General features: G+C 38.3%; 1 protein-coding gene across 4 annotated transcripts in view; it reads left to right on the top strand.

Moving 5' to 3' along the window:
• The window catches only part of IFT88 (intraflagellar transport 88), a 224,900-nt gene that overhangs the window by 16,130 nt on the left and 182,574 nt on the right, over positions 1–26,196 (top strand). For 3 of the 4 annotated variants that reach the window (XM_023742461.1, XM_004388399.2, XM_023742460.1), the window contains exons 3-8: positions 207–269; positions 18,805–18,861; positions 20,016–20,069; positions 20,692–20,755; positions 21,484–21,553; positions 22,106–22,196. In XM_023742461.1, coding sequence (XP_023598229.1) covers positions 207–269; positions 18,805–18,861; positions 20,016–20,069; positions 20,692–20,755; positions 21,484–21,553; positions 22,106–22,196 — 399 coding nt within the window. The remainder of the gene's footprint in view (positions 1–206; positions 270–18,804; positions 18,862–20,015; positions 20,070–20,691; positions 20,756–21,483; positions 21,554–22,105; positions 22,197–26,196) is intronic. The other variant, XM_004388400.2, reaches the window with a different exon arrangement.

Below are 26,196 nucleotides of genomic sequence, written 5' to 3'. Positions count from 1 at the left end.
ACTTCCTAGAAGAGGAAGGAGCTTGCATATCTTGGGTAGTGCAAAGGGGGGAAGATTTGAGGACAAGAGTCCTTGAGCTCCTACCCAGATGGGAACAGTTGGGGTAAGATTAAATTATCTGGGATCTTGAATGCCAAACAGAAGTTTAAACTTTTTTTTTCAATTCCCAGTTCATGTTGAATGTTAAATTTGCCTTTTCGTTTTAGGAATTAGAGAATGATACAGCTTTTCAGCAAGCTGTGAGAACTAGTCATGGCAGAAGACCTCCAGTAAGTGAATTTTAAAGTATTTTGAAAGGAAGAATTTCTTCATGCTCTTGCAAACATAAAATTATTATTTACATAAAACATTAGAATAGGTTTACCTAAAACATTCATTGTTTTCTTTTAAAAATTGCTTTTCTAATTGCATGTGTGTTTGGGGGGGGGTGTGAAAATATACACACCAAAACATTCGCCAGTGTAGCAACTTCCACATTTATAGTTCCGTGAAGTTGATTTTTTTCATGTTGTGGCACCATTATCACTATACTTTTCCAAAATATTCCACCACCATGAATGTAAACTTAATGCCTCTCCCCTAAATAAAAACTCCCCCTCTCTCCTTCCCTACCGCCCCTGAGGAGCCCTGGTGGTACAGTGGTTAAGAGCTGGGCTGCTAACCAAAAGATGGGCAGTTCGAATCCACCAGCTGCTCCTTGAACATCCTATGGTGGAGTTCGACTCTCTACGGTAGGGTTGCTTGAGTTGGGATAGACTCGACAGCAATGAGCTGGGGTTTTTTTGTTTTTGTTTTGGCGCCACCCCTGATAACCATTAATAATATTTGGTTTCCTTGTATTTGCTTACTTCATACATGTGAGATCCTTTTGTGACTGACTTATTTCACTCAGCATAATGTTTTCGAGGTTCATCCATGTTGTAGCATGCATCAAAACTTAAGTTCTGTTTATGGTTCCATAATATTGCATTGTATGTATACTGTATACCACATTTTGTTTATCCATTTATCTGTTGATGGACATTTCGGTTTCCACATTTTGGTTGAAAAGTGTTGCAGTGAGCATTGGCATACAGATTTCTGTTTATGGTCCTGCCTTCACTTCTGGGTGTGTACCTAAAATTGGGATTGTTGAGTCATATGATAGTTCTAGTCTTTCAAATTTTTTATTTAGTTTTATTTATTGTACTTTAGATGAAGGTTTATAGAGCAAACTCCTTCTCATTCAACAATATACATATTGTTTTGTAACATTGTTTGTCAACCCCACAACATGTCAACACTCTCCCCTTCTCGAACTTAGGTTCCCCATTACCAGCTTTCCTGTCCCCTCCTTCTTGTCCTTGCCTCTGTGTTGGTGTGTCCCTTTAGTCTTGTATTGTTTTGTGGGCCTGTCTAATCTTTGACTGAAGGGTGAACCTCAGGAATGACTTCATTACTGAGCTAAAAGAGTGTCCAGGGGTCATACTCTGGGGGTTTCTCCAGTCTCTTTCTTTGGACTAATCTTTCCTTTGTGTCTTTGGTTTTCTTAATTCTCCCTGGTTCCTGACAGGGTGAGAGCAGTGGAGTGTCTCAGATGGCCACTCACAAGCTTTTAAGACCCCAGACGCTACTCACCAAAGTATAATGTAGAGTATTTTCTTTATAAACTGTTATGCCAGTTGAGCTAGATGTTCCCCAAGACCATGGTCCCCACAGCCCTCAGCCCAGTAATTTGGTCCCTCAGGGAGTTTGGATGGGTCTGTGGAGCTTCATGATCTTGTAAAAATTGTGCTGACTTCCCCAGTATTGTGTACTGTCTTACTCTTCACCAAAGTTACCACTTAACTCTTGTCTGTTTAGTGTTTTTCCATCCCTACCCCTCCCCTATCTCCTAATCATCAAAGATTATTTCTTTTTGTGTGTAAACCTTTTCATGAGTTTTTATAGTAGTGGTCTCATACAATATTTGTCCAGTGATTGACTTATTTTACTCATCATAATGTCCTCCAGATTCATTCAAGTTCTGAGATGCTTCGCTGTTTCATCATTGCTTCATCGTTGTGTAGTATTCCATTGTGTGTATGTACCATAGTTTATTGTTCATCTGTTGGTGGGTACTAGGTTGTTTCCATCTTTTTGCTCTTGTGAACAATGCTGCAGTGAACATGGGTGTGCATATGTCTATTCACGTGATGGCTGTTCTTTCTTGAGGATATTTTCCTAGGAGTGGAATTGATGGATCATATGGTATTTCTATTTCTGGCTTTTTAAGGAAGTGCCATATCATTTTCCAAAATGGCTATACCACTTTGTAATCCCACCAGCAGTGCATGAGAGTTCCATTCTCCCCACAGTCTCTCCAGCATTTGTTATTTTCTGTTTTTTTGATTCACACCAGTGATGTTGGGGTAGATGGTATCTCATTGTGGTTTTGATTTGCATTTCTCTAATGGCTAGTGATTGTGACCAATTCCTCATGTGTCTGTTAGGCAATTGAATGTCTTCTTTGGTGAAGTGACTGTTCATATCCTTTGCCCATTTTTTAATTGCATTATTTTCTCTTTGTTGTAGAGGTGTTGAACTTTCCTGTAGATTTTAGAGATTACACCTTTGTTGGATTTGTCATAGCCAAAAGTTTTTTCACAGTCTGTAGGTTCTCTTTTTACTGTTTTTGTGAAGTCTTTTGATGAGCATGAGTGTTTAATTTTCAGAAGATCCTACTTATCTAGCTTATCTTCTGGTGTTTTGTGTTGTTAATTATGGTTTGTATTCTATTAATGCTGTGTATTAGGGCCTTTAGCGTTGACCCTAGTTTTTCTTCTGTGATCTTTATAGTTTTTGCTTTTATATTTAGGCCTTTGATCCATTTTGAATTAGTTTTTGTGTATGCTGTGTGGTATGGTCCTGTTTCATTTATTTGCAGGTGAACATCCAATTTTCCCAGCACCATTTGTTAAACAGACTGTCTTTTCCCCATTTGATGGACTTTCAAACTTTGTTGAAGATCGGTGACCATAGGTGGATGAATTTACATCTGGGTTCTCAATTTTGTTCCATTGATCAGTGTATCTGTTGTTGTACCAGTACCAGGCTGTTTTGACTACCGTAGCTAGGTCAGGTGGTGCGAGTCCTCCTACTTTATTCTTCTTTTTCAGTGGTGCTTTACTTATCCAGGCCCTTTTCCCTTTCCATTTAAAGTTAATGATCAGTTTTTCCATCTCTTTAAAGAATGCTGTTGGTATTTGGATCAGGATTGCATTGTATTTGTAGATTGTTTTGGGTAGAATTGATATTTTCACAATGTTGAGTCTTCCTATCCATGAGCATGGTCTGTTTTTCCATTTACGTAAGTCTCTTTTGGTTTCTTGCAGTAGTGTTTTGTAGTTTTCTTTGCATAGGTCTTTTATTTCCTTGGTGAGGTTTATTCTTAAGTATTTTATTTTTTTCGGGGCTGTTATAAATGGTATCGTTTTCCTGATTTCCTTTTCGTAGTTCTCTTTATTGGTGTATAGGAATCCAACTGATTTTTTTATGTTTATCCTACATCTTGCTACTGTGATGAATCTTTCTTTTATTTCTAGTAGTTTTCTCATGGAATCTTTTGGGTTTTCTATGTATAGTGTCATATCATCCACAAATAGAGACAGTTTTCTTCATTCTTTTCTCTGATTTTTCTTCAAAGTGGTATCCAAGGATTTGTCTTCAATTTTGCTGATCCCGTCTTCCTTTGTTTCACACTTGCTGCTCAAACTTCTATGACAGTGTCCCATTTCTGAACTCTTGTTGTTTATCTTTTGGATTTCTAATTGCTGTTTTCTTATGATTTCTAGTTATGTGTTTACTTTGACATTTTGTTCCAGTGTTGTTTTCCTGAGTTCTTTATTGTTTTGTCTGTCCTTTCTATGATTTTGTCTGTCTTTTCTGTGATTCTGTTTATTTTATTTTTATCTGCCTTTTTTGTCATCTCTTGGACAGCCCTGAATATTAGAGTTTTGAATTCCCTATCAGGTAGTTCTAGTGCCCTTTCTTATACCGGAAGGTCCTCTGGTGTTTTATTTTGGACGCCTACTGGAACCCTCCTGTCCTTTTTTTTTTTTTTTTAAATATCTTTTGATAGTGTCTGCTATCTTCAGGACATTCAGTAATTATTTTTATTGTTGTTAGTTGTAGATTTGTTTGTTTCATCCTGCTTTTTTATTTGGTTATATCTGGGCAGAGGGGTTTGTTGTTCTTCGTTATTTGCTCATCTGTGGGAATGATATTTCTCACCACCTTGTCCAATGGGTGGGGCCAGTTGCTCAGCTATGGTGCAGGAGGGCAGGTCCAGCGGAGGGGGAGGGCAGGGATGCGTCTTCTGCGGCACATACTCGGGCCGACAGGACAGGCCCACAGGGCCTTGCAGCGCAGGGTCTGATGGTCCACACCTGTGCTGCTTGGGGGTGCGGTGCTCGGCATGCAGTGCAGATAGGCAGGAAGGAATAGGAGGATGTGATGTGTGGAGCTAAGTGGGTATGAGAGAGAAGAGAGAGAAGCAGAAGCAAAAAACATAAAACACAAGGTGCTGTGAGAGCCTGCCATTGGAGTAGCGCAGACCTGGGGAAGCTGTATGCCGGTGGCTTTTTAGCCAGGTGGTGTGTCACAGCCCATCAAGAAGGGACAGAGTCAGCACACATGGCTAGGTGGGCAGGAGAAAGGAAAGAGAGAAAAGGATAGAGAGATAAGAAGCTGTAAAACACAAAGCAAAGGCATACACGGCTAGGTCTAGGTCGTCGGGAGAAAGGAAATGAAGGAAGGTAGAGACAGACAAGATACCAAGAGGAAAAAAAACCCCAGGTGGTCAGGAGGAAGGAAGGTAAAGAGAGACAAGAAACAAAGAAAAAACAAACAAACAAAAAGTGCCCTGAGGGAGCCCACCAGAAGCAGCTCTCTAGCCTAGCAGCACTGCATAGCCCGTCTAGAAGAAGTAGAGATGGCACACATCGCCAGGTATTCGAGAGGAAAGAAGGAAAGGAAGATAGAGACAAGAAACTGAGAAAAGGAAACAAAAAAGACTCAAGGGAGCCCACTGGCATGGCAGCATGGACTGGGGAAGGGCCTCCCCAGCTGAGCGGTGCTGTACAGCCCGTCAGGAAAGAGCAGAGATGGCACACCATGCCAGGTATTTGGAAGAAAGGGAAGAGAGGAAGGTGGAGAGAGATAAGAAACCGAGAAACAGAGGAAAAAATGCCCCTGTGGAGCCCACTGTCTTGGCAGCACAGGCTGGGTAAGGGGCTCCTCAGCCTAGCGGCACTGCACAACCTGTCAAGAAGGAGCGGAGATAGCACAGGGCTCCAGGTGTGCAGAAAAACAGAAAGGAAGGAGGGTAGAAAGAGACAAGAAATCGAGAAAAGAGAAAAAAAATTAAAAATCCTCGAGGGAGCCCACCAACTTGACAGCGTAGACTTGGGAAAATGGTTCCCCAGCCAAGTGGCACTTCTCAGCCCATCAAGAAGGAGTGGAGGTGGCAGACAGCGCCAGGTGTTCGTGAGAAAGGAAGGGAAGGAGGTGAGAGAGAGAAAAGAAAGCTAAAGAAACCAAAAAAGCAACAATGGCAACCAAAAAAGGCACTGAGGGAGCCAGCCAGTGGGGGCGGGGTGAGTTCAAGTGGCATGGAGCTGGTGTGTTTCTGGCCAAGGTACTGCAGCTGCTGGAAAGTGGTTGAGGCTGCACAGGGGGAGATGGGTGGGGGGTGGGAAAGCGTGTATCCCTGGTTACCAGGTGATCTGTCTCCTGCTAAGAGCTCCACAAAGCTGCCTTCGCATACTCCCTGTCTGCTGTCCTTGGTGGCACAGGAGCCCAAGATGGCGGATCCATGCTGCGTTAGCTGACAAGGGACTTCCACTCCCTAGCGCTCCTCGTTCTCTGTTGTCTGTCAGTTTCTTATTCCATTCGGTGCTTGGATGAGTTGTTTATCCCTTCATTTGATGCTTAGGGTTCCAGGATTAACATTTGTATCTGTTTTATTTAGCTTTTCAGGTCTTTGCTGTGGAGGGACGGTGTGGTTTTTCTATCTGTAGCACCATTTTGGCTCCGCCTCTAGTCTTTCTAATTTTGAAAATTACATAAGTACTGCTTCTTCAAAACATTGGGGCTTAGTTTGCAAATTTTTCCTCCCTTGGATTAATGACCCTCCATCAATCAAGCTTCCACCAATAAATAAACTAGGAGAGTCATTTTTTTCAGTATTGCTAATAGAAATTTTGCATAAGTCATTCAAAGCATAGATACCTCCTTTCTTTAATGCGTGACATCTTCCAGGCTTCTTTTGTGGTTTAAAATAAGTAACACACTAAGTAAAATCATCAGGTATTGAAAGATCTGTCCCTAATGTTCTATGCCTAATATTCCTTTTTTAAATTTAACCTGCTTCTTTCCACCCACTCAATACTGTGTAGTAGTGGTTCTGGGGACAGTATTGCCCCCCAGGGGACATTTGGCAATGTCGAGATATTTTTGGTTGTCACAACTGGGATGGGTGCTAGTGCCATCTGATGGGTAGAGGCCAGGAATGCTGATAAACATCCTACAATGCACAGGACAGCTCCCTACAACAAAGAATTATTCAACCGCAAAGATCAATAGTACTGAGACTGAGAAACCCTGATAGATGGCAACTCCTCCTCTTTAGATGAAGTGTTTTCGTGCTTTCATTATCCCTTGCTTTGTCTCTTTTTTCCTCTCCTCCCTGCCGCACCTGCTTTTTTTTTTTTTTTTTAGCAAATATAGTCATTGCAGCATTATTCACAGTAGCCAAAAGATGGAAAAAACCCAAGTGTCCATCAGCATATGAATGAACAAAAAAATATGGCATATACATAACCAGACCAAACCAAACTCGTTCCCGTGGGTTGATTCCAACTCATAGCGACCCTATAGGTCAGAGTAAAACCGCACCACAGGGTTTCCAAGGCTGTAATCTTTACAGAAGTAGACTGCCACATCTTTCTCCTGTGGAGCCGCTGGTGGATTTGAACTGCCGACGTTTTGGTTAGCAGCCTGAGTGCCCAACCACTGTGCCATCAGGGCTCCTTGGCATATACATATAATGGAATATTTCTCAGCCATAAAGAGAAATGATGTTCTGATACGTGCTCTGACATGGATGAACCTTGAAACCATTATGCTAAGTGAAATAAACAAAACACAAAATGATATATGAAATATTTGCAGTAGGCAAATGCATAGAGACAAAAAGATTAGTGGTTATGAGGTGCTGGGGGAAGGGTGGAATAGTGAGTTACTGCTTTATGGGTACAGAATTTGGGGTGGTGAAAAAGTTTTGGAAATAAATGGTGTTGGCTGTACAACATTGTGAATATAATTAACACCACTGAATTGTACACTTAAAAATTGTTAAAATAAATTTTATGATTTATATGTTCTATTGCAATAAAATATTTTTTAAAAAATGGATGATTAGTAGTAAATCTCTTAAAATGGAAAGGATCTCCTACCAGTCATTTACATTTGCTTAGTAGCTTGCCCAACACATTTAGTGTGGATGAATTTAATGTGGTTCCACAGCCTGTATCTTAATTTTAAGGTTGCCTTAAAATTACCATAGGATAGGGTCTGAGTTCCTCCACTAGGCTAGTGACTGGACTGTTTAAGTATTTGAAGAGGCAGACTGTCTTATTCATTGTTCTTTCCTTACTGTAGGTGATTCACAAATCTTATTGAATGGCTTAGTAAATAAGTGAATTTTGTCTTCAATTAAGTGAGCTTACAATCTTAGGAAGGAAAATAAAATGGACACAAATAGATATGTTGTTGTTAGGTGTCATTGCATCAGTTCCAACTCATAGTGATCTTATGAACAACAGAATGAAACACTGCCCGGTCCTATGCTGTTCTCTTAATTGTTGCTGTGTTTGAGCCCATTGTTGTAGCCACTGTGTCAGTCTATCTCCTTGAGGATCTTCTTTGCTGACCCTCTACTTTACCAAGCATGATGGTAGGGGACTGGTCCCTCCTGATGACATGTTCAAAGTATTGGAGATGAAGTCTCACCATTTTTGCTTGTAAGAATACTAACAAGATACTACAAGGCATAATGTAAGAAATGTTGCAAAAAAAGCATAAATTGCTATGGGACCCCGAATAGAGGTTATTTACCACTAGTTGGAAGTCCTTGGTGGCACGAACTGTTAAGCACTCAACTACTAGCTGAAAGGTTGGCAGTTTGAACCCGCCCAGAGGTTCCTTGGAAGACAGGCCTGGCGATCTGCTTTGAGAAGTCACAGCCTTGAAAACCCTATGGAGGAGTTCTACTCTGCATGCATGGTGTTGCCATGAGTCGGAATCTACTCGATGGTAACTAATAACGACAACAAACGCTAGTTGGGACAATCAGAAGAGACTGCTTAGAAGATAAATTCAGAGTTAATATTAAAGGTTATGTAGAATTTAGACTGACCTGGAGATAGGGAAGGAAAAACATTGAAGGTGAGGGTGTAAAGTGAATAAAGGAAAAGGCAGTATACGGCCTACCAAATCTAAAGGAAAAGGAGCCCTGGTGGCACAGCGGTTAAGTGCTCGGCTGCTAACTGAAAGGTTGGTGATTTGACCCCAACAGATGGCTCACAGGAGAAAGATGTGGCAGTCTGCTTCCATAAAGATTTACAGCTTTGGAAACCCTGTGGTGCAATTCTACTCTGTCCTATAGGGTCACTGTCAGTCAGAATCGACTTGACGGCAGTGAGTTTATATCTTAATTAAGAAATGAGCCCTGATGATGCAGATGGTTAAGTGCTCGACTGCTATCTGAAGGGTTGGCAGTTGGAACCCACCCAGCAGCTCCACTGGGGAAAGACCAGCAATCAGCTTGTGTAAAAATTACAGCCTTGTAAACCCAATGGGGCAGTTCTGCTCTGTCACGTAGGGTTGCTATGAGTCTGAATAGACTTGACCGCACCTAACAACAACAACATATTAAGAGATGTTTAAAAAGCAAACAAACCAGATTTAGTCATAATTAGTAAATAAAAAGAATAATGGTTTCATTCCTTCAGTCTCTTCTCATGGAAAAAGTTGCTGAAGACCCATATCCTGAGCTAACCTTATGAAGAATGAGTTTTCTCTGTAACATGTAAAAAATTGAAATACCTTGCTATAATATGGCAAAGGAGCCATGGTGGTGCAGTGGTTAAAGCACTCAGCTGCTAACCAGAAAATTGGCAGTTTGAACCCACCAGCCTGCTCCTTGGGAGAAAGATATGGCAGTCTGCTTCTGTAAAGATTATAGCCTTGGAAACCCTGTGGGGCAGTTCTACTCTATCCTCTAGGGTTGCTGTGGGTAGAATCAACTCTATGGCAACATGTTTGGTATAATGTGACAAGGAACCAAAGATTCAAGTTTATCTAACAAATTTATGTGTTAACACTTCTAATTCCAGCATCTTTTTTCTTTCAAAATTAACATGTATCTATTTTTTACTGTACTTTGCCTCTAATGATACTTTCATTATCCTTCAGTTCAAATGTTTTTTATTTTCCATGGTGATTTCTTTTCTGACACATGGGTTATTTAGAAGTATACTTAATTTCCAAACATACTGAGTTTTTCTAGTTATTTTTGTGTTACTGATTTCTAGCTTTCTTCTTCTAAGGTCAGGGAACATAATCTGTATGATATAAATTCTTTGAAATTTGTTAATATTCCAAGTGCATTTGAAAAGAATATATGTTCCACAATTGATGGATACAGTGTTCTGTGTTAGATCAAGTTTGTTAATTGTTTCTTTCAAACGTCCTATATTTTTACTATTTTTTTTTTTTTGGTCTACTAATTCTGTTATTAATGAGAGAGGAGTGATAAAATCTTCCACTGTGATTGTGGATTTGTCTGTTTTTAGGTTTTTGCCCTATATATTTTAAGCAAAGATACTTGGAATTAATATATTTTCCTGGTATATATTGAGCTTTTTTTTAAATTTTCAATTGTACTTTAGGTGAAGGTTTGCAGAACAGTGTAGCTTCTCATTAAACAGTACACATATTGTTTTATGACATTAGTTAACAACCGCACAACATGTGAACACTCTCCTTTCTTGACCTTGGGTTCCCTTTTACCAGCTTTCCTGTCCTTTCCTGCCTTCTGGTCCTTGCCCCTGGGCTGGTGTGCCCCTTTAGTCGTTTGTTTTATGGGCCTATCTAATCTTTGTAAAGGGTGAATCTTAGGAGTGACTTCATTACTGAGCTAAAAGGGTGTCCAGGACCATACTCTCGGGGTTTCTCCAGTCTCTGTCAGGCCAGTCGGTCTCATCTGTTTTGTGAGTTAGAATTTTGTTCTACATTTTTTTTTTGTCCAGCTCTGTCCGGGACTCTTCTGTTGTGATCTCTGTCAGAGCAGTCAGTGGTGGTAGCCGGCCACCATTTAATTGTATTGGACTCAGTCTGGTGAAGGCCGTGCTAGTTGTGGTCCATTAGTCCTTTGGACTAATCTTTCCCATGTGTCTTTAGCTTTCTTTATTCTCCCTTGCTCCAGAAGGGATGGCCCCTCACAGGCTTTAAAGACCCCAGACGCTACTCACCAAAGTATAATGTGGAACAATTTCTTTATAAACTGTGTTAGGCCAATTGAGCTAGATGTTCCCCAAGACCATGGTCCCCACAGCCCCCAGCCCAGGATATATTGAGCTTTTTATTGTTATGAAATGCCATTCTAATTCTATAGTGTGTCTGTTTTGTTTGAAATTAATTTTTTTTCATGTTAATTGTGCTTTAGGTGAAAGTTTACAGAGCAAATGAGCTTCCCATTAAACAGTTAATACACAAAATGTTTTGTGACATTGGTTGCCAACCCTGCGATGTATCAACACTCTCCCCTTCTTGACCTCAGGTTCCCCATTCCCGTTCGTCCAGCATTCCTGTCCCTTCCTGCCTTCTCGTCTTTTAAGCTGGTGTGCCCATTTAGTTTCATATACATGGTAGAACTACGTGTGTTATTGTTTGTTTGTTTATAGGCCTCCTGTCTAATCTTTGGCTGAAGGGTGAACTTCAGGAGTGACTTTAGTACTGAGTTAAAAGGGTGTCTGGTGGCCATACTCTCAGGGCTTCTCCGGTCTGTCAGATCAGTAAGTCTGGTCTTTTTTTGTGAGTTAGAATTGTATTCTACATTTTTCTCCAGCTCTGTTCAGAACCCTCTTTTGTGATCCCTGTTATACCAGTCGGTGGTGGTAGCTGAGCACCATCTAGTTGTGCTAGGCTCAGTCTGGTGGAGGTTGTGGTAGTTGTGGTCCGTTAGTCTTTTGGACTAATATTCCCCTTGTGTCTTTGGTTTTCTTCATTCTTCTTTGCTTCAGATGGGATGGGACCTGTAGATGTGTCTTAGATGGAAGCTCACAAGCTTTTAAGACCGCAGAAGCTACTCACCAAAGTAGGATATAGAACATTTTCTTTATAAATTGTGTTATGTCAGTTGAGCTAGATGTCCCAAGACCACAGTCCCTAGCCCTCAACTGAGTAACTCAGTCCCTCAGGGAATTTGGATGTGTCTATGAAGCTTCTATGACTTTGCCTTGGTGAAGTTGTGCTGACTTCCCCAGTATTGTGTACTGTCTTACCCTTTGCCAAAATCATCACTTATCTGTTGTTTCATTAGTGTTTTTCCCTTCTCACCCCTCCCCTCCATTATAACCATCAAAGATCATGTTTCTGTGTGTAAACCTTTTCATGAGTTTGTATAATAGTGGCCTCATGCAGTATTTGTCCTTTTGTGATTGATTAATTTCATTCAGCATAATGCCCTCCAGATTCATCTATGTTGTGAGATGCTTTGCAGATTCATCATTGTTCTTTATTCTTGTGTAGTATTCCATTGTGTCTATGAATCATAGTTTGTTTATCCATTCATCTGTTGATGGGTACTTCGGTTTTTCCATCGTTTTGCTATTGTGAATAATGCTGCAATGAACATGAGTGTGCATATATCTGTTCCTGTGGTGGCTCTTATGTCTCTAAGATATGTTCTTAGGAATGGTGTTGCGAGATCATATGGTACTTCTATTTCTTGCTTTTTAAGGATGCACCATATTGTTTTCCAAAATGGTTGTTCCATTTTGCATTCCCACCAGCAGTGCATAAGAGTTCCAGTCTCCCCACAGCCTCTCCAACATTTCTTATTTTCTTTTTTTATTATTTATGCCACTAATGTCAGGGTGAGATGGTATCTCATAGTTTTGATTTGCATTTCTCTAATGGCTAGTGATTGTGACCAATTACTCATGTGTCTGTTAGCCACTTGAATGTCTTCTTTGGTGAAGGGACTGTTCATATCCTTTGCCCATTTTTTAATTGGATTATTTTCTCTTTGTTGTAAAGGTGTTGAATTTTCCTGTAGATTTTAGAGATTAGACCTTTGTTGGATTTGTCATAGCCAAAAATTTTTTCGCCGTCTGTAGCTTCTCTTTTTACTCTTTTGGTGAAGTCTTTTGATGAGCATAAGTGTTTAATTTTTAGAAGATCCTACTTATCTAGCTTATCTTCTGGTGTTTGTGTATTGTTAGTTATCATTTGTATGCTGTTAATGCTATGTTTTGGGGCCCATAGTATTAACCCTATTTTTTCTTCCGTGATCTTTGTAGTTTTTGGTTTTATGTTTAGGTCTTTGATCCATTTCGAGTTAGTTTTTGTATATGGTGTGAGGTAGGGGTCCTGTTTCATTTTTTTTACAGATGGACATCCAATTTTGCCAACACCATTTGTTAAAAAGACTGTCTTTTCCCCATTTAATGGACTTCGGGGCTTTGTTAAAGAGGAGGTGACTGTAGGTGGACAGATTTACATCTGGGTTCTCGATTCTGTTTCTTTGGTCAATGTGTCTGTCGTTGCACCAGTACCAGACTGTTTTGACTACCATAGTTGTGTAGTAGGTTCTGAGGTCAGGTAATCTGAATCTTCGTACTGTGTTCTTCTTTTTCAGTAATGCTTTCTTTTGCATATAAAGTTACGATTATTTTTTCATCTCTTTAAGAAAGCCATTGGTATTTGGATCGGGATTGCATTGTATTTGTAGATTGCTTTGGGTATAATTGACATATTCACGATGTTGAATTTACCAGTCCGGGAGCATGGTATGTTTTTCCATTTATGTAGGTCTCTTTTGGTTTCTTGCAGTAGTTCTTTGTAGTTTTGCCTGTATAGGTCTTTTATATCCCTGGTTAGATTTATTCCTAAGTTTTTTTTATTTTTTCAGGGGCTATTATAAATGGTATTGCTTTCCTCATTTCCTTTTCGTAGTTCTCTTTATTGGCGTATAGGAATCCAACTGATTTTTGTATGTTTATCTTGGTATTCTGCTACTCTACTGAACCTTCGTATTAGTTCCAATAGTTTTCTTTTGGGTTCTCTATGTATATAGTATCATATCATCTGCAGATAGGGATGGTTTTATTTCTTCCTTACCAATTTGGATGCCCTTTATTGCTTTTTCTTTTCTTATTGCCCTTGCTAGGACTTCCAGCAGAATATTAAATAGGAGTGGTGATAAAGGGCATCCTTGTCTTGTAACCCGTTCTCAGGGGGAATGTTTTCAACTTTCTGTGTTGAGTATGATGTTGGCTGTTGGTTTTGTATAGATGCCCTTTATCATGTTGAGGAATTTCCCTTCTGTTCTTATTTTATCGAGAGTTTTAATCAGGAATGGGTGTTGGACTTTATCAAATGTCTTTTCTGCATCGATTGAGATGATTATGTGATTTCTTTTTTCTTTTTAATCGGGCTTTAGGTGAACGTTTACAGCTCATGTTAATTTCTCATTCGAAAAATTGTACACATACTATTTGTAACATTGGTTGCAGTCCCCACAACGTGACATCACAGTCCCCCTTTCCACCCTGGGTTCCCTGTGTCTGTTTGTGCAGTTCCTGTCCCTTCCTGCCTTCTATTCCTGCTTTTAGACAGGAGCTGCCCATTTGGTCTCATATTTGATTGAACGAAGAAGCACGTTCCTCACGTGTGTTATTTTTTCTTTTCTAGACCTGTCTTTGCTTGAAAAGTGGGCTTCGGGAATGGTTTCAGTTCTGGATTAGCATTTACAAATTGATGTGTCTGGTTTTCTGATGGGTTCATTTCCTTGAGGGTTCATTACCTAGAATGGTATCTGGCTGATGCTGTCCTGTGTCCTGGATTCAGATTTGTTGTCTGATGTTGTTGGTTTTCTAACCGAAGGACTCCCTTTAATAATTCTTGTAAGTTTGGTTTGTTTTTACATATTCCCTTAATTTCTGTTTATCTGAAAATATCCTAATTTCACCATCATATTTGAGTGAGAGTTTTACAGGACATATTATTCTTGGTTGGCAGGGTTTTTTTCTTAAGGTTTTATATATGTCATCCCATTGCCTTCTTGCCTGCGTAATTTTTGCTGAGTAATCAGAGCTTAATCTTATTGTTTCCCCTTTGTATGTGTCTTTTCATTTTTCTTGAGCTGCTCTGAGGATTGTTTCTTTGTCTTTGGTTTTGACAAGTGTGGTTATGATATATCTTGGTGACTTTTCTTTTTGGGTTTTCTGAAGAACCTTCTTAATGGGGTTTGTTGAGCTTCTTAGATGGTCAACTTTTCATCTTTCATAATATTAGTCATGCTTTCTGCCAGCAAATCTTCAGTGATCCTCTCTGTGTTTTCCATTTTCTCCCCCTGTTCTGGAACTCCGATCACATGCAAATTTTTGCTCTTGATTGTATCCCACATAATTCTTAGATTTTCTTCATTCTTTTCTCTGATTTTTCCTCAAAGTGGTATCCATGGATTTGTCGTCAGTTTCTCTGATCCTGTCTTCCATTGGTTCAAATTTGCTCCTAAAAGTTTCTATTGTGTTGTCCATTTCTGAAATTTTGTTGTTTACCTTTTGGATTTCTAATTGCTGTTTTTGTATGATTTCCAATTGTTTATTTATTTTGACATTTTGTTCTTGTATTATTTTCCTGAATTATTCCATTACTTTGTGTTTTCCCTGATTTTGTGTGTATTTTCCTTGATTTTGTCTATTTTTTCCTAGTTTTGTCTGTGTTTTCCTTGATCTCTTTCCTAAATTCTTGCAGAGTCCTGAATTTTAGACTTTTGAATTCCCTATCAGGTAGTTCCTTGATGCGCAGTGGTTAAAAGCTTGGCTGCTAACCAAAGGATTAGCACTTTGAATCCACCAGCTGCTCCTTGGAAACCCTGTTGGTCAGTACCACTCTGTCCTGTAGGGTCGCTATGAGTCAGAATCAACTCGACGGCAACAGGTTTTTTTTTTGAATCAGGCATTTCCAGTGTCTTTTCTTCTACCAGAAGGTCATCTGGTATTTTATTTTGTTAGCTTACTGGAGCAGTCGTGTCCTGTTTTTTAATATGTTTTTATATTTTCTGCTGTCTCTGAGACATTCAGGAATTATTTTCTTCATTTATCAATTGTAGGTTTGTTTGTTCAATCCTGCTTTTTTGTTTTATTTGGTTAAACATGGGCGGGCAGGCTGGCCGTGTTTTGTTGCTTGCTTGTCCGCGGGTACAACAGTTCTCACCACCTTGTCCAGAGAGGCAGGACTAGTCAGTCGCTCAGCTGTGATGCAGCAGGGCAGGTCCAGCATGGGGTGAGGAGGGGCAAGGATGGATCGTTTGTCTGTGGCATGAACTGGCGCCAGCTAGGTAGGTCTGGCGGTGGCGCTGCGCAGTGAGGCTGGGTGTATGGAAGTCCACACCTGTTCCGCCCAGGCTGTGATGCTCAGCAGGGCAGGGCTAGGGGGTGGTGTGGGGTGGGGTCCATGCCCACACTACTCAGGAGCATGGCACTTGGCAGGTGGGGTAGACAGGCAGGAGGGGAGAGGATGTGATGTGTGGAGCTAGGTGGGAGGGAAAAAGTAAAGAGAAGAAGAGAGAGAAACAAAAGCAAAAAAGAAAAAATGATGATGTGGTGGGAGCTGGTTGGTGGTGGTGAGGCAGAGCCAGGGAGGCTGTGTACCAGTGGCTCTCTAGCCAAGCATTGTGACAATCCTCGTTGAGAATGAGCAGAGGTGGTGGGCAGGAGAAAGGAAAGAAATGAGTGGAAAGAGAGAAGAAACAAACAAAAAAAGGAACAAGTGGAAAGAGAGAGAAGAAACAAAAAAAAAAATGAATAAATAAATATTGCAGTGAGGGAACTGGCCATTGGTGGCGAGGTGGAACTTGAGTGGCAATGAACTAGTGTCTCTCTCCAGATGGCACAGTATGGCCCGTCAGGAAGGGGCGGAGGCAGCGTCGGGGGCTAGGTGGGAGAGAGAAGAAAGAGGGAGAAAGGGAAAGAGAAAAAAAATGTGGCACTGAGGAAGCCAGTGGGGGCGGGGTGGACCCGGGGCGGCAGTGAGCCAATATCTCTCTGATCAAGCAGCCATGGCACATTGGGGAGCAGTGAAGGCAGTGTACAGGGCGGAAGGTTGAGGGGTAGTAAAACGTGTACCTCTGTTTACTGGGTGCTCTGTCTTCTGTTGGGAGCTCTGTGAAGTTGCCTTCCCATGCTTCCTGTCCGGAGTTGTTGCTGACTGTGCTCCAGGATGGCGAAGGTGTGCTGCAATAGCTGGCAGGGGACCTCTGCTCCATAGCTCTCTTGTTTTCTGTTCTCTTTCAGTTTCTTTTTCCATTCGGTGTTTGATCTAGTTCTTTATCCCTTCATTTGATGTTTAGGGTTCCAGTATTGATATCTGTATCTGTTTTACTTAGTTTTTCGGAACTTTGCTGCAGAAGGGCGGCCTGGTGCTTCTGTCTATAGTGCCATGTTGGCTCTGCCTCTCCTGAAATTAATATATTAATATCACTATGCAAGCTTTATTTTGTCTATTGTTTTTAAAGTATATCTTTCTCATTTTTTTACTTTCAATCTTTTCGTATTCATGTGTATATTTTTTCATATTCATATATTTAATATGTGACTCTTAATAACAGCAATAATTAGGTTCTGCTTTTTTAATGCAGTCTGACAGTATTATTTTCTTAGTGAAGTATATACTAGTCTATTTACATTTAATGAAGTTACTGATTTGATTTAAATCTACCACCTTACTGTTTGCTTTTTGTTTTTCTTGCCTTTTTTATGTTTCGTTTTCTCTCCTTTCTTGCTTTCTTTTGCTTGGTTGTTTTTATTATTCCATTTCCTTTCTCTGTTGTCTTGATGGAGGCCTGGTGGCACAGTGGTTAAGAGCTTGGCTGCTAACCAAAAGGTTGGCAGTTTGAATCTACCAGCCGCTCCTTGGAACCCCTGTGCGGCAGTTCTACTCTGTCCTATGGGGTCAGTTTACATTCTTTTAGTCCTAAAGATTACAGTTTTCATCTTTGACTTATTAAAGTCTAATATAAGTTAGTATTTTTACCACTTCCTGGACAATGCAAGAATTTTAGATTATTTTCAGTATTTTTCAGTTCTACAACCTCCATTTATTACTTTTTTATAGTTTACAGTTCTCTACTGAAGTTGTCTACTGAAGTTGAGTGCATTAAGCATACCATTAAGCATATTTATGTTAAAGTCTGTATCTGCTATTTTCATAATAAGGACCACCCTCCACCCCCACCCCCCATCTCTTTCCTTTGTCTTTTGTTTCTCTTGGTTTTTGGTTAAGTAGTCTTGTCTCCTCATATGTCTGGTTATTTTTGATTGAATGCCAGATATTGTAAATGAAAAATTACAGAGTTAATAAAAGGCTCTAGATTTGTGCTGTCCAATATGGTAGCTATTAGCTGCATGTGGCTTTTTCCATTTAAATTATATAAAATTAGAATTTAGATACTTGTTGCACTAGCCATTTATAGTGCTCGACAGACATGTGACTAGTGGCTACCTTATGAGGGCAGATATAGAGCATTTCTGTCTACAGAAAGTTCAATGAGATAATGCAACTCTTTATCTTTTACTAGAAGAGAAATGGCCTTTAGCCCTTATGAGGGCTGGTATACTGCTAATTTACCTTTAAATTTTAAGATGTAGCCTTTTGAGACACCAGTCTTACGCCCAGAAGTTTACCAGGGTAGCTTCTTTGGCAAGCCCTAAACTCCAGTTTTTATCTCTTGATACCTGTAAGTCTGTCAAAAGCTGTTCTCCATTTCTCAGCCATGCCTTTGTAATGAACAGATACTTCTACAAGAAGAGCAGGCCCAAATGCCTGCTCACCTCTCTGGCCTTCTCTTCCTTATCTCAAGACCTTGTAATTCTTCACTGCCTTGAAGGCTTTCTAATGTAGTCAAACCTATTTTGTCCTAGCTTTTTTAGTTGCTTTTAGTGGGAAGGTTGTTTAAATAGTAGTCCACCACAGCCCAAAGTAGAACTTCTCCGCTGATGATCTTTTAATCAAGTATTTCAAACAAATATGCCTGCCAACTATCAGGTTTAGGACACTTTAATGTACATGATCTTATTTGATTTCAACTATAATTTTATGAGCAGGACAATGTATGTCTTTATTTCAAGGATGAGAAAATTGAGGTTCGAACAGATTAAGTAAATACAGCTAGTAGAGGGAGAGCTGAGTTCAAACCCAGGTTCTCTGATTCCAGACCCTGTGTTTATTGTTTGGCTTAATTGCTGGTGGTAGTAATAAGCACATAATAAATGTTTAATGCATTAGTTGATAGATGTGAACATGAAAACAAATCTTTATTATTGGCATCTCAGTTCATTTTTAAGCTCCTTTCTCCTTTAAAATGACTTCCAGAGTGAGCTTCCTTCTCAGTACTTAAAATACCTGAGCTCCCTTATTGATAAGTCTGTATTTTTCAATTTTCTATTATATAGTTTAATCTGAATTCTATTAACTCTGTTTCTTTTCCTCCCCAAGATAACTGCTAAAATACCAAGCACGGCAGTTACTAGACCTATAGCTACTGGATATGGGGTAGGTTTTCTTAAGCTGAAAATAGTAAGATGATTTTTCTCATACATAAGTTCACTTTAGGCAAGGCTAAGTAATTTTGGTTATCTGGGCTATCTTTCAGTCCATGTCTTTGATATTTTCCACTTTGGATAGTTATAAACATAGTAAAAGTCTACTTTGGTTAAAAACTTAGAACATTGTAGTCTTTTGATTTGTATAAATAGATTAGAAAATATTTTAAACCTTCTTCCATTTGTAAACCTTGTGTTTGTTAAATGATTTCATCTCATTTTCTACATACTGTAACCAAGTCTTATGTGTGTTTCATTTATATATTTTGTGTGAATTTAGATGTTATCTGAACGTGATAGTGCTTACAATTGTTAATAAAAACATACCAATTAATAAATAAAAAATAAAATTTAAGAAAAATGTTCCAGAAGCATATATTTGGATCTTGCTTATATTAGAGATCATTGGAGGAAAGGTGCTATAAAAATCCATGAAAGTAATAAACTTTTTCCTTGTGCTCAGATTACCTACAATTTGAATATTTTAGTTTACACGAAGTAATAGAAGAATGGGAGAAAAATGGAAGAATGAGTTAGAATAGCATTTTCTAATCCTTTTGGTATTTTCTTAAGGCCAGAAAAATGACTTTGGCACCTACAGATTCAGGGCACTTGCCTTCATAAAGTTGCCTGATGTGAGCAAGGAAAGTAGCCTTGTATATAAAATAATTGTGTATTACATGAAATATGCTTTTATTAACCATCTTGAGCAAATGATAAATTTGATTATCAGTGGCATTTTAGAGCAGGGTTCAACAGACTTTTTCTGTGGAGGACCACATGTTTTAGGCTTTACGAGTTACGTGGTCTGCGATGCAGCTACTATACTCTGCATTTGTAGTGTGAAAGCAGCCATAGACAATATGTAAATGAATGAGCATGGCTGTGTTCCAATAAAACTTCATGTACAAAGGCTGTGTGTTCTACTTTGTTGACCCGTTTCAGAGTTTTATTGTTTTATCATCAGGTGATAAATGAAAACAATTATATTTAAATTTACTGCCCGATAGAATGACAATATCATGAATAAAACTTTTATAATTTGGCTGGTAAAATTAAAGGTAAATTTTTTTTAGATATCTTTTTAACTTATCTGTTTACTAGTCCAAGATATCCCTGACATCATCAATGGGAAGACCAATGACAGGACCTATTCAGGTATCTCTGTTGTAGTGTGATTGTTCATTTTGTGCCTTTCTTGTGACTTGGAATATTATTACCAAAGTGTTTTTTCCCTTTATTATAAATATACTTTAAAATGTTAAAGAAAATTTTACTTATATAGTGACCTTAATTCTTTAAATTGTGGGCTAAATGTTGGGCTGTTTTAAATCTTTCGATGCAAAGCCTCTTTGGATTTATTTACTCAGGTCTCCAAATGAAATCTCATTAGAGAATGGGCATAGGACTGAGTGTTTGCTTGTATGAAGTTATCTGGATTCCAGTTTTCCTCTGCTGTCATTTGCAACAATTTTTGTGCATTCTCTCATAGACATAGAGGAAACCAACCAAAAGTAGGGACTTAGTCAACTAAAAACTAATCAGTTTTTTTCTTTTAAAATGGGGAGTGAGCCCTGATAGATCAAGGAATTGAAATTTTGTAGGAAGGAAGGGAAAGTAGAGACAGGACTGATACACGAGAATGCAGAAGTAAGAAATAGGCAGATAATGATTGAAAATCAGTTTTAAAAATTGGAACTATCTTATGTGTCGTGCAGAACTGTAGATAAGAGGTAGATCTTATTTAGGAATATTTTTAAATGATTGTTATCCTTTTAAGGATGGAGTTACTAGACCTATGACAGCAGTGAGAGCAGCTGGTTTTACCAAAGCAGCTTTGAGAGGTTTGTTTTACTATCTCTACTAATACTTTTTTTTTTCCAGATCTTTTAATTTTTTTTCACTGTTTGTGCATGTATAAATATTATTACCATTTATTATCAAGTCTAGATGCCACTGATTATAAGATGCACTATTATTTGGGCACCATTAAGAAAGAAAGGGGATGATGAAAATGTTATACATATTATTTGGATCGATAGTTACACTAGCATGTAATTTGTGAAAATGTATTGAACTGTACAGTTAAAGTTTGTGCATTTAATATAAATTGTAGCCCAATAAAAAAAGTAAAGGTGGAAATAGTATTTAATATGTAAGTTAAATAATAAATTTTAAAGTAGAATTATTGTGACAAAAATTAATGTTTACTGTAGCATTGAGGAAAATTAAAAAGCCTATACCTAGCTATTACTCAGATTATTGATAATTTACAGTTCATGATAGGAGTCAGTCACTGAGGGGGAGAAAGTAAATTCTGAGATAGTATCTCATTTTTGTTTTTACATATTAACATACAAGTTTTATTTCAGTGGTTTTATGTATGTTGAAAGTGTTACCAATTTCTCATTATACAAGATGTTTCTGTAGTTATAATAAATGTGTCCATTTAATAAATTGATAATTTAAACCATTTAATTGGTAAATTAAATAACTTGTACAGGGATTCATATTTTCATATTTTGTTCAATTATCCTGGATTGCAAATGTGAACTCTTGAATTGTGTCTCAGGCTCTGCGTTTGACCCGCTTGGTCAGTCAAGGGGGCCTGCGCCTCCTTTGGAAGCCAAAAACGAAGATAGGTATGCAAGTTGTTATGCCATTGTTTTGTTGTGTACATTTTTATTTTCCAAATACGTATTTCTTAAATGTTTTTAAAAATTTGTGTCAGCAAGAAAACATCATCCCTAGTTTTTGGAACTAGAAATAGAATCAATTCTAAGAACAATGTGTGTTCTGAGCAATTTCATTGTAATATTATTGAATTTGAAAATATGATTTAATTTTTATGATGCCAGTATTGATTCCTTTGAAGACCACATGGGGTTGTGAGTAAAATAAGATACACTTATTTAAAAATGGCATTTCAAAGAAGAAAAATTAAGAGAACACATATTACTGCTGTTACTATTTTTTTGTTCTTGTTATTTTTATAATTATTATAAATAATTATATAATGCAGTTTTAAAAACATTACATTTGTTTGAATGCCATTTATTCATTTATCTTATCTATGACCTGTTCTCAAAGTTTAAAGGCACATAATGGACAATATGAGAAATAAATTAAATTTTAGTCCATATTATTAGTGGTTGAATAACTTAAATTATCTTTTTTCTTTTTTTCTTTAATAGTCCAGAGGAAAAGATTAGACAATTAGAGAAGAAAGTAAATGAGTTGGTAGAAGAAAGCTGTATTGCCAACAGTTGTGGAGACTTAAAATTGGTGAGTTCATAAACTCATAGGACTCAGGATTATGAAGTGTGTGTATATATGTATGTGTGTGCTTTTATATATGCACACAAATAAGCATATGTATAGATAAATATTTTTGTTTTACTGTTGACTGACCTTAGGATTTTGACTGAAGCAGTTATTTTCAGAACCTGGAATTTTAAGTGCTTCATAGTCTTTGATGTCAAAACAATTGGATGATTTTTGTAATTTTTTTCCCAGCACTAGTTATTTTAATAGGGAAAAAATTCTAATGCATTAACTAAATTTTGCAGCTAGGTGGACTATTGGATTAGACTCATAGGCTACACAAAGTACTAAGTGCCTTTGTGTTATTTTCTTGGTTGAGCCTCACCACCCTGAAATAGTTTTTTCTAAGTAAACTGCAAAGTCATAGTTGGCTTTTTTAGAATCCAACTCTATCGTTGTTTTATTAATTCCTTTTTTTTAAAACGTACTTTGTTCACATTACTTTGATTGTCATACCATATTAACATAATTTCTGTGACTTTGTTATCAGATTAATGAATACCGTTAGAAAGAAATGTATAGTGTAAATAGCTGCTTTATTCTTAGTACTTCTACTTTTTATCTGGTTATTAAAAAAACCCATGTTGAATTAATCTACCTATGGTTAGTCTCTCAGTGGAAATCAATTAAAGGTTCAGCCAAAAAAAAAAAAAAAAACCCAGTTGCCCTCAGTCGATTTCAACTCATGGTGACCCCATGTATGCAGAATACAACTTCATAGAATTTGCAAGGCTGTAACCTTTTGGAAATAGATTACCAGGCGTTCTTCCAAGGAGCCTCTGGATGGGTTTAAACCACCAGCCTTGCAGTTAATAGTCAAGCGTTTAACTGTTTGTGCCACCCAGGGACTCCTGGTCTCTCAAAGGAAGTGAGTTAAAGGTTCTTAGCATTCTGAGTAGAGATATGAGAGCTGAACTTAGCAGCTGTTGTAATATTAGGTAACAGTTATGATATAACTTGTCTCTATTTGAGCATCCCAGAAGCCAAACAAAATCTGTGTAAAATCCTATTTCATCACTAGATCAAATAAAAAACCCCAGAGATTCAGGAGATGGGAAGAAAGAAGTAGGCATGGTCAAACCTAAAGGGTGGTGGAAGATGTGGTGATAAAGAAACTTGATATGGAGCAAATATATTCTACATTTTATCCTTCATATTTTCCCCTTCTTTCCCAGAAGAAACCCACAAACATTTTTCTGTTTTACCTTTTGAAAGAACAGTTTTACTGAAGTATAATTGAACTGTACATATTAAAAGTGCAATTTGAAAGAGGGCAATTTGATAAGCTTTCACACCTGTGAAACCATCACCACAAGCAATAAAACAAAAGATAGTGAACATATCCATTACTCCCAAACATTTGCTTTTGCTTTGAAATTCTTCACTCTGGCCCCTCCACCCCTAAACAGCCACTTATCTGCTTTTTGTGACTATAGATTAGTTTGCATTTTCTACAGGTTTATATGGTTGTAATCATACAGTATGTACTCTTTTTCATCTAGCTTCTTTCACTCAGCATAATTTTTGATACATGTTGCGGGTATCAGTAGTTCATTCTTTTTTATTGTGGAGTGATACTCTATCCTGTGAACATACCACAATTTGTTTATTCATTCATCTGTTGATGGACATGTGGGTTATTTCCAGTTTTGGTCTATTACAGATAAAGGTGCTGTGAACGTTTATATACTAATCTTTGTGTGGACATATATATTTTTTTCTCTTGGGTAGATACATAGAAGTGGAACGGCAGGGCCGTATGGTAGGTGTGTATGCTAGTCTTTTATAAAATGAGAAAAAAATTGTGAAAGATGAGATAGGGAACTGGCACCCCAGGCACATTCTCAGATAGGTGATTTGTAGCGAGAAATTTATATGGAAGTTGAGGATCTGGAAATTGATCCCTTTTAAGAGTGTCTATGCCTGCTAGTCCCTGGAAAGAATTCCTGTATTCCCCTTGTTAGGTACCGTTGAGTCGGTTCCAACTCATAGTGACCCTATGTACAACAGAACAAAACACTGCCCGATCCTGTGCCATCCTCACAGTCGTTGCTGTGTTCGAGCCCATTGTTGCAGCCACTGTGTCAGTCCATCTTGTTGAGGGTCTTCCTCTTTTTCGTTGACCCTCTACCTTACCTTCTCCATGGACTGGTTCCTCCTGATAACACGTCCAAAGTATATGAGACGAAGTCTCATCATCTTCGCTTCTAAGGAGCATCCTGGCTGTACTTCTTCCAAGATAGATTTGTTTGTTCTTCTGGCAGTCCATGGTATGTTCAGTATTCTTCATCAACACCATAATTTGAAGACATCAGTTCTTCAGTCTTCCTTATCCATTGTCCAGCTTTCACATGTCTATGAGGCAACTGAAAATACCATGGCTTGAGTCAGGCACACCTTAGTCCTCAAAGTGACATCTTTACTTTTTAACACTTTTAAAGAGTTCTTTTGTAGCAGATTTGCCTAATGGAATACGTCATTTGATTTCTTGACTGCTGCTTCCATGGGTATTAATTGTGGATCCAAGTAAAATGAAAGCCTTGACAACGTCAGTGTTTTCTCCATTTATCACGATGTTGCTTATTGGTTCAGTTGTGAGGATTTTTGTTTTGTTCTCTTTATGTTGAGGTGTGATCCATACTGAGGGCTGTAGTCTTTGATCATCAGTAAGCACTTCAAGTCCTCTTTGCTTTCAGCAAGCAAGGTTGTGTCATCTGTATATCACAGGTTGTTAATGAATCTTCCTCCAGTCCTGATGGTGCGTTTGTCTTCGTATAGTCCAGCTTCTCAGATTATTTGCACAGCATACAGATTGAGTAAGTATGGTGAAAGGATACAACCCTGACGCACACCTTTCCTGATTTTAAACTGTGTAGTATTCCCTTGTTCTTTTTGAGCGACTACCTCTTGGTCTCTGTACAGGTTCCTCATGAGCACAATTAAGTGTTCTGGAATTCCCATTCTTCGCAATGTTATCAATAATTTGTTATGATACACACAATTGAGTGCCTTTGCATAGTCAATAAAACACAGGTAAACATCTTGTATTTTCTGATTTCAGCAAAGATTCATCTCACATCAGCAATAGTATACCTTGTTCCACGTCCTCTTCTGAATCTGGCTTGAATTTCTAGTAGTTCCTTGTCAATGTACTACTGTAACCACTTTTGATTTAGCTTCAGCAAAATTTTACTTATATGTGATATTCATGATATTGTTCGATAATTTCCACATTCTGTTGGATCACCTTTCTCTGGAACGGGCACAGATACGGATTTCTTCCAGTCAGTTGGCCAGGTAGCTGTCTTCCAAGTTTCTTGTCATAGACAAGTAAGCGCTTCCAGCCTTGCATCTGTTTATTGAAACATCTCAATTGGCATTACATTAATTCCTGGAACCTTGTTTTTCACCAGTGTCTCCAGTGCAGCTTGGACTGCTTCCTTCAATACCATAGGTTCTTGATTATATGCTACCTCCTGAAATGATTGAATGTTGACCAGTTCTTTTTGGTACAGTGACTCTGTGTATTCCTTACATCTTTTGATGCTTCCTGCGTCGTTCAATATTTTACTCACAGAATCTTTCAAAATTGCAACTTGAGGTTTAAATTTTTTCTTCAGTTTTTTCAGCTTGAGAAATGCTAAGCCTGTTCTGCCCTTTTGGTTTTCTAACTTCACGTATTTGCACATGTCGTTATACTTCTCTTTGTCTCCTCAAGCCACCCTTTGAAATCATCTGTTCTTTACTTCATCATTTCTTCATTCATACTCCTAGGGGTACAGTATTCCAATTAGAAGATAGCTAACTTAGAGAAGCCTCCCAAGCACTTTTACTTCTGGCCTCTGCTCCAGCTCTTTGCTTCAAACAGATGTTCTCTCCCACATTTTTATGATGGTCCACTCCAGTTTAAACAAATACTCCAGGTTCTTTTTTTTATATATATATATATATATATATATAT

This window comes from Trichechus manatus, unplaced genomic scaffold (assembly GCF_000243295.1).
Source record: "Trichechus manatus latirostris isolate Lorelei unplaced genomic scaffold, TriManLat1.0 scaffold00210, whole genome shotgun sequence".
Classification (NCBI taxonomy): Eukaryota; Metazoa; Chordata; class Mammalia; order Sirenia; family Trichechidae; genus Trichechus; species Trichechus manatus.
Note: the sequence above shows the minus strand (reverse complement) of the source record. Positions and strands in the feature narration are given on the sequence as shown.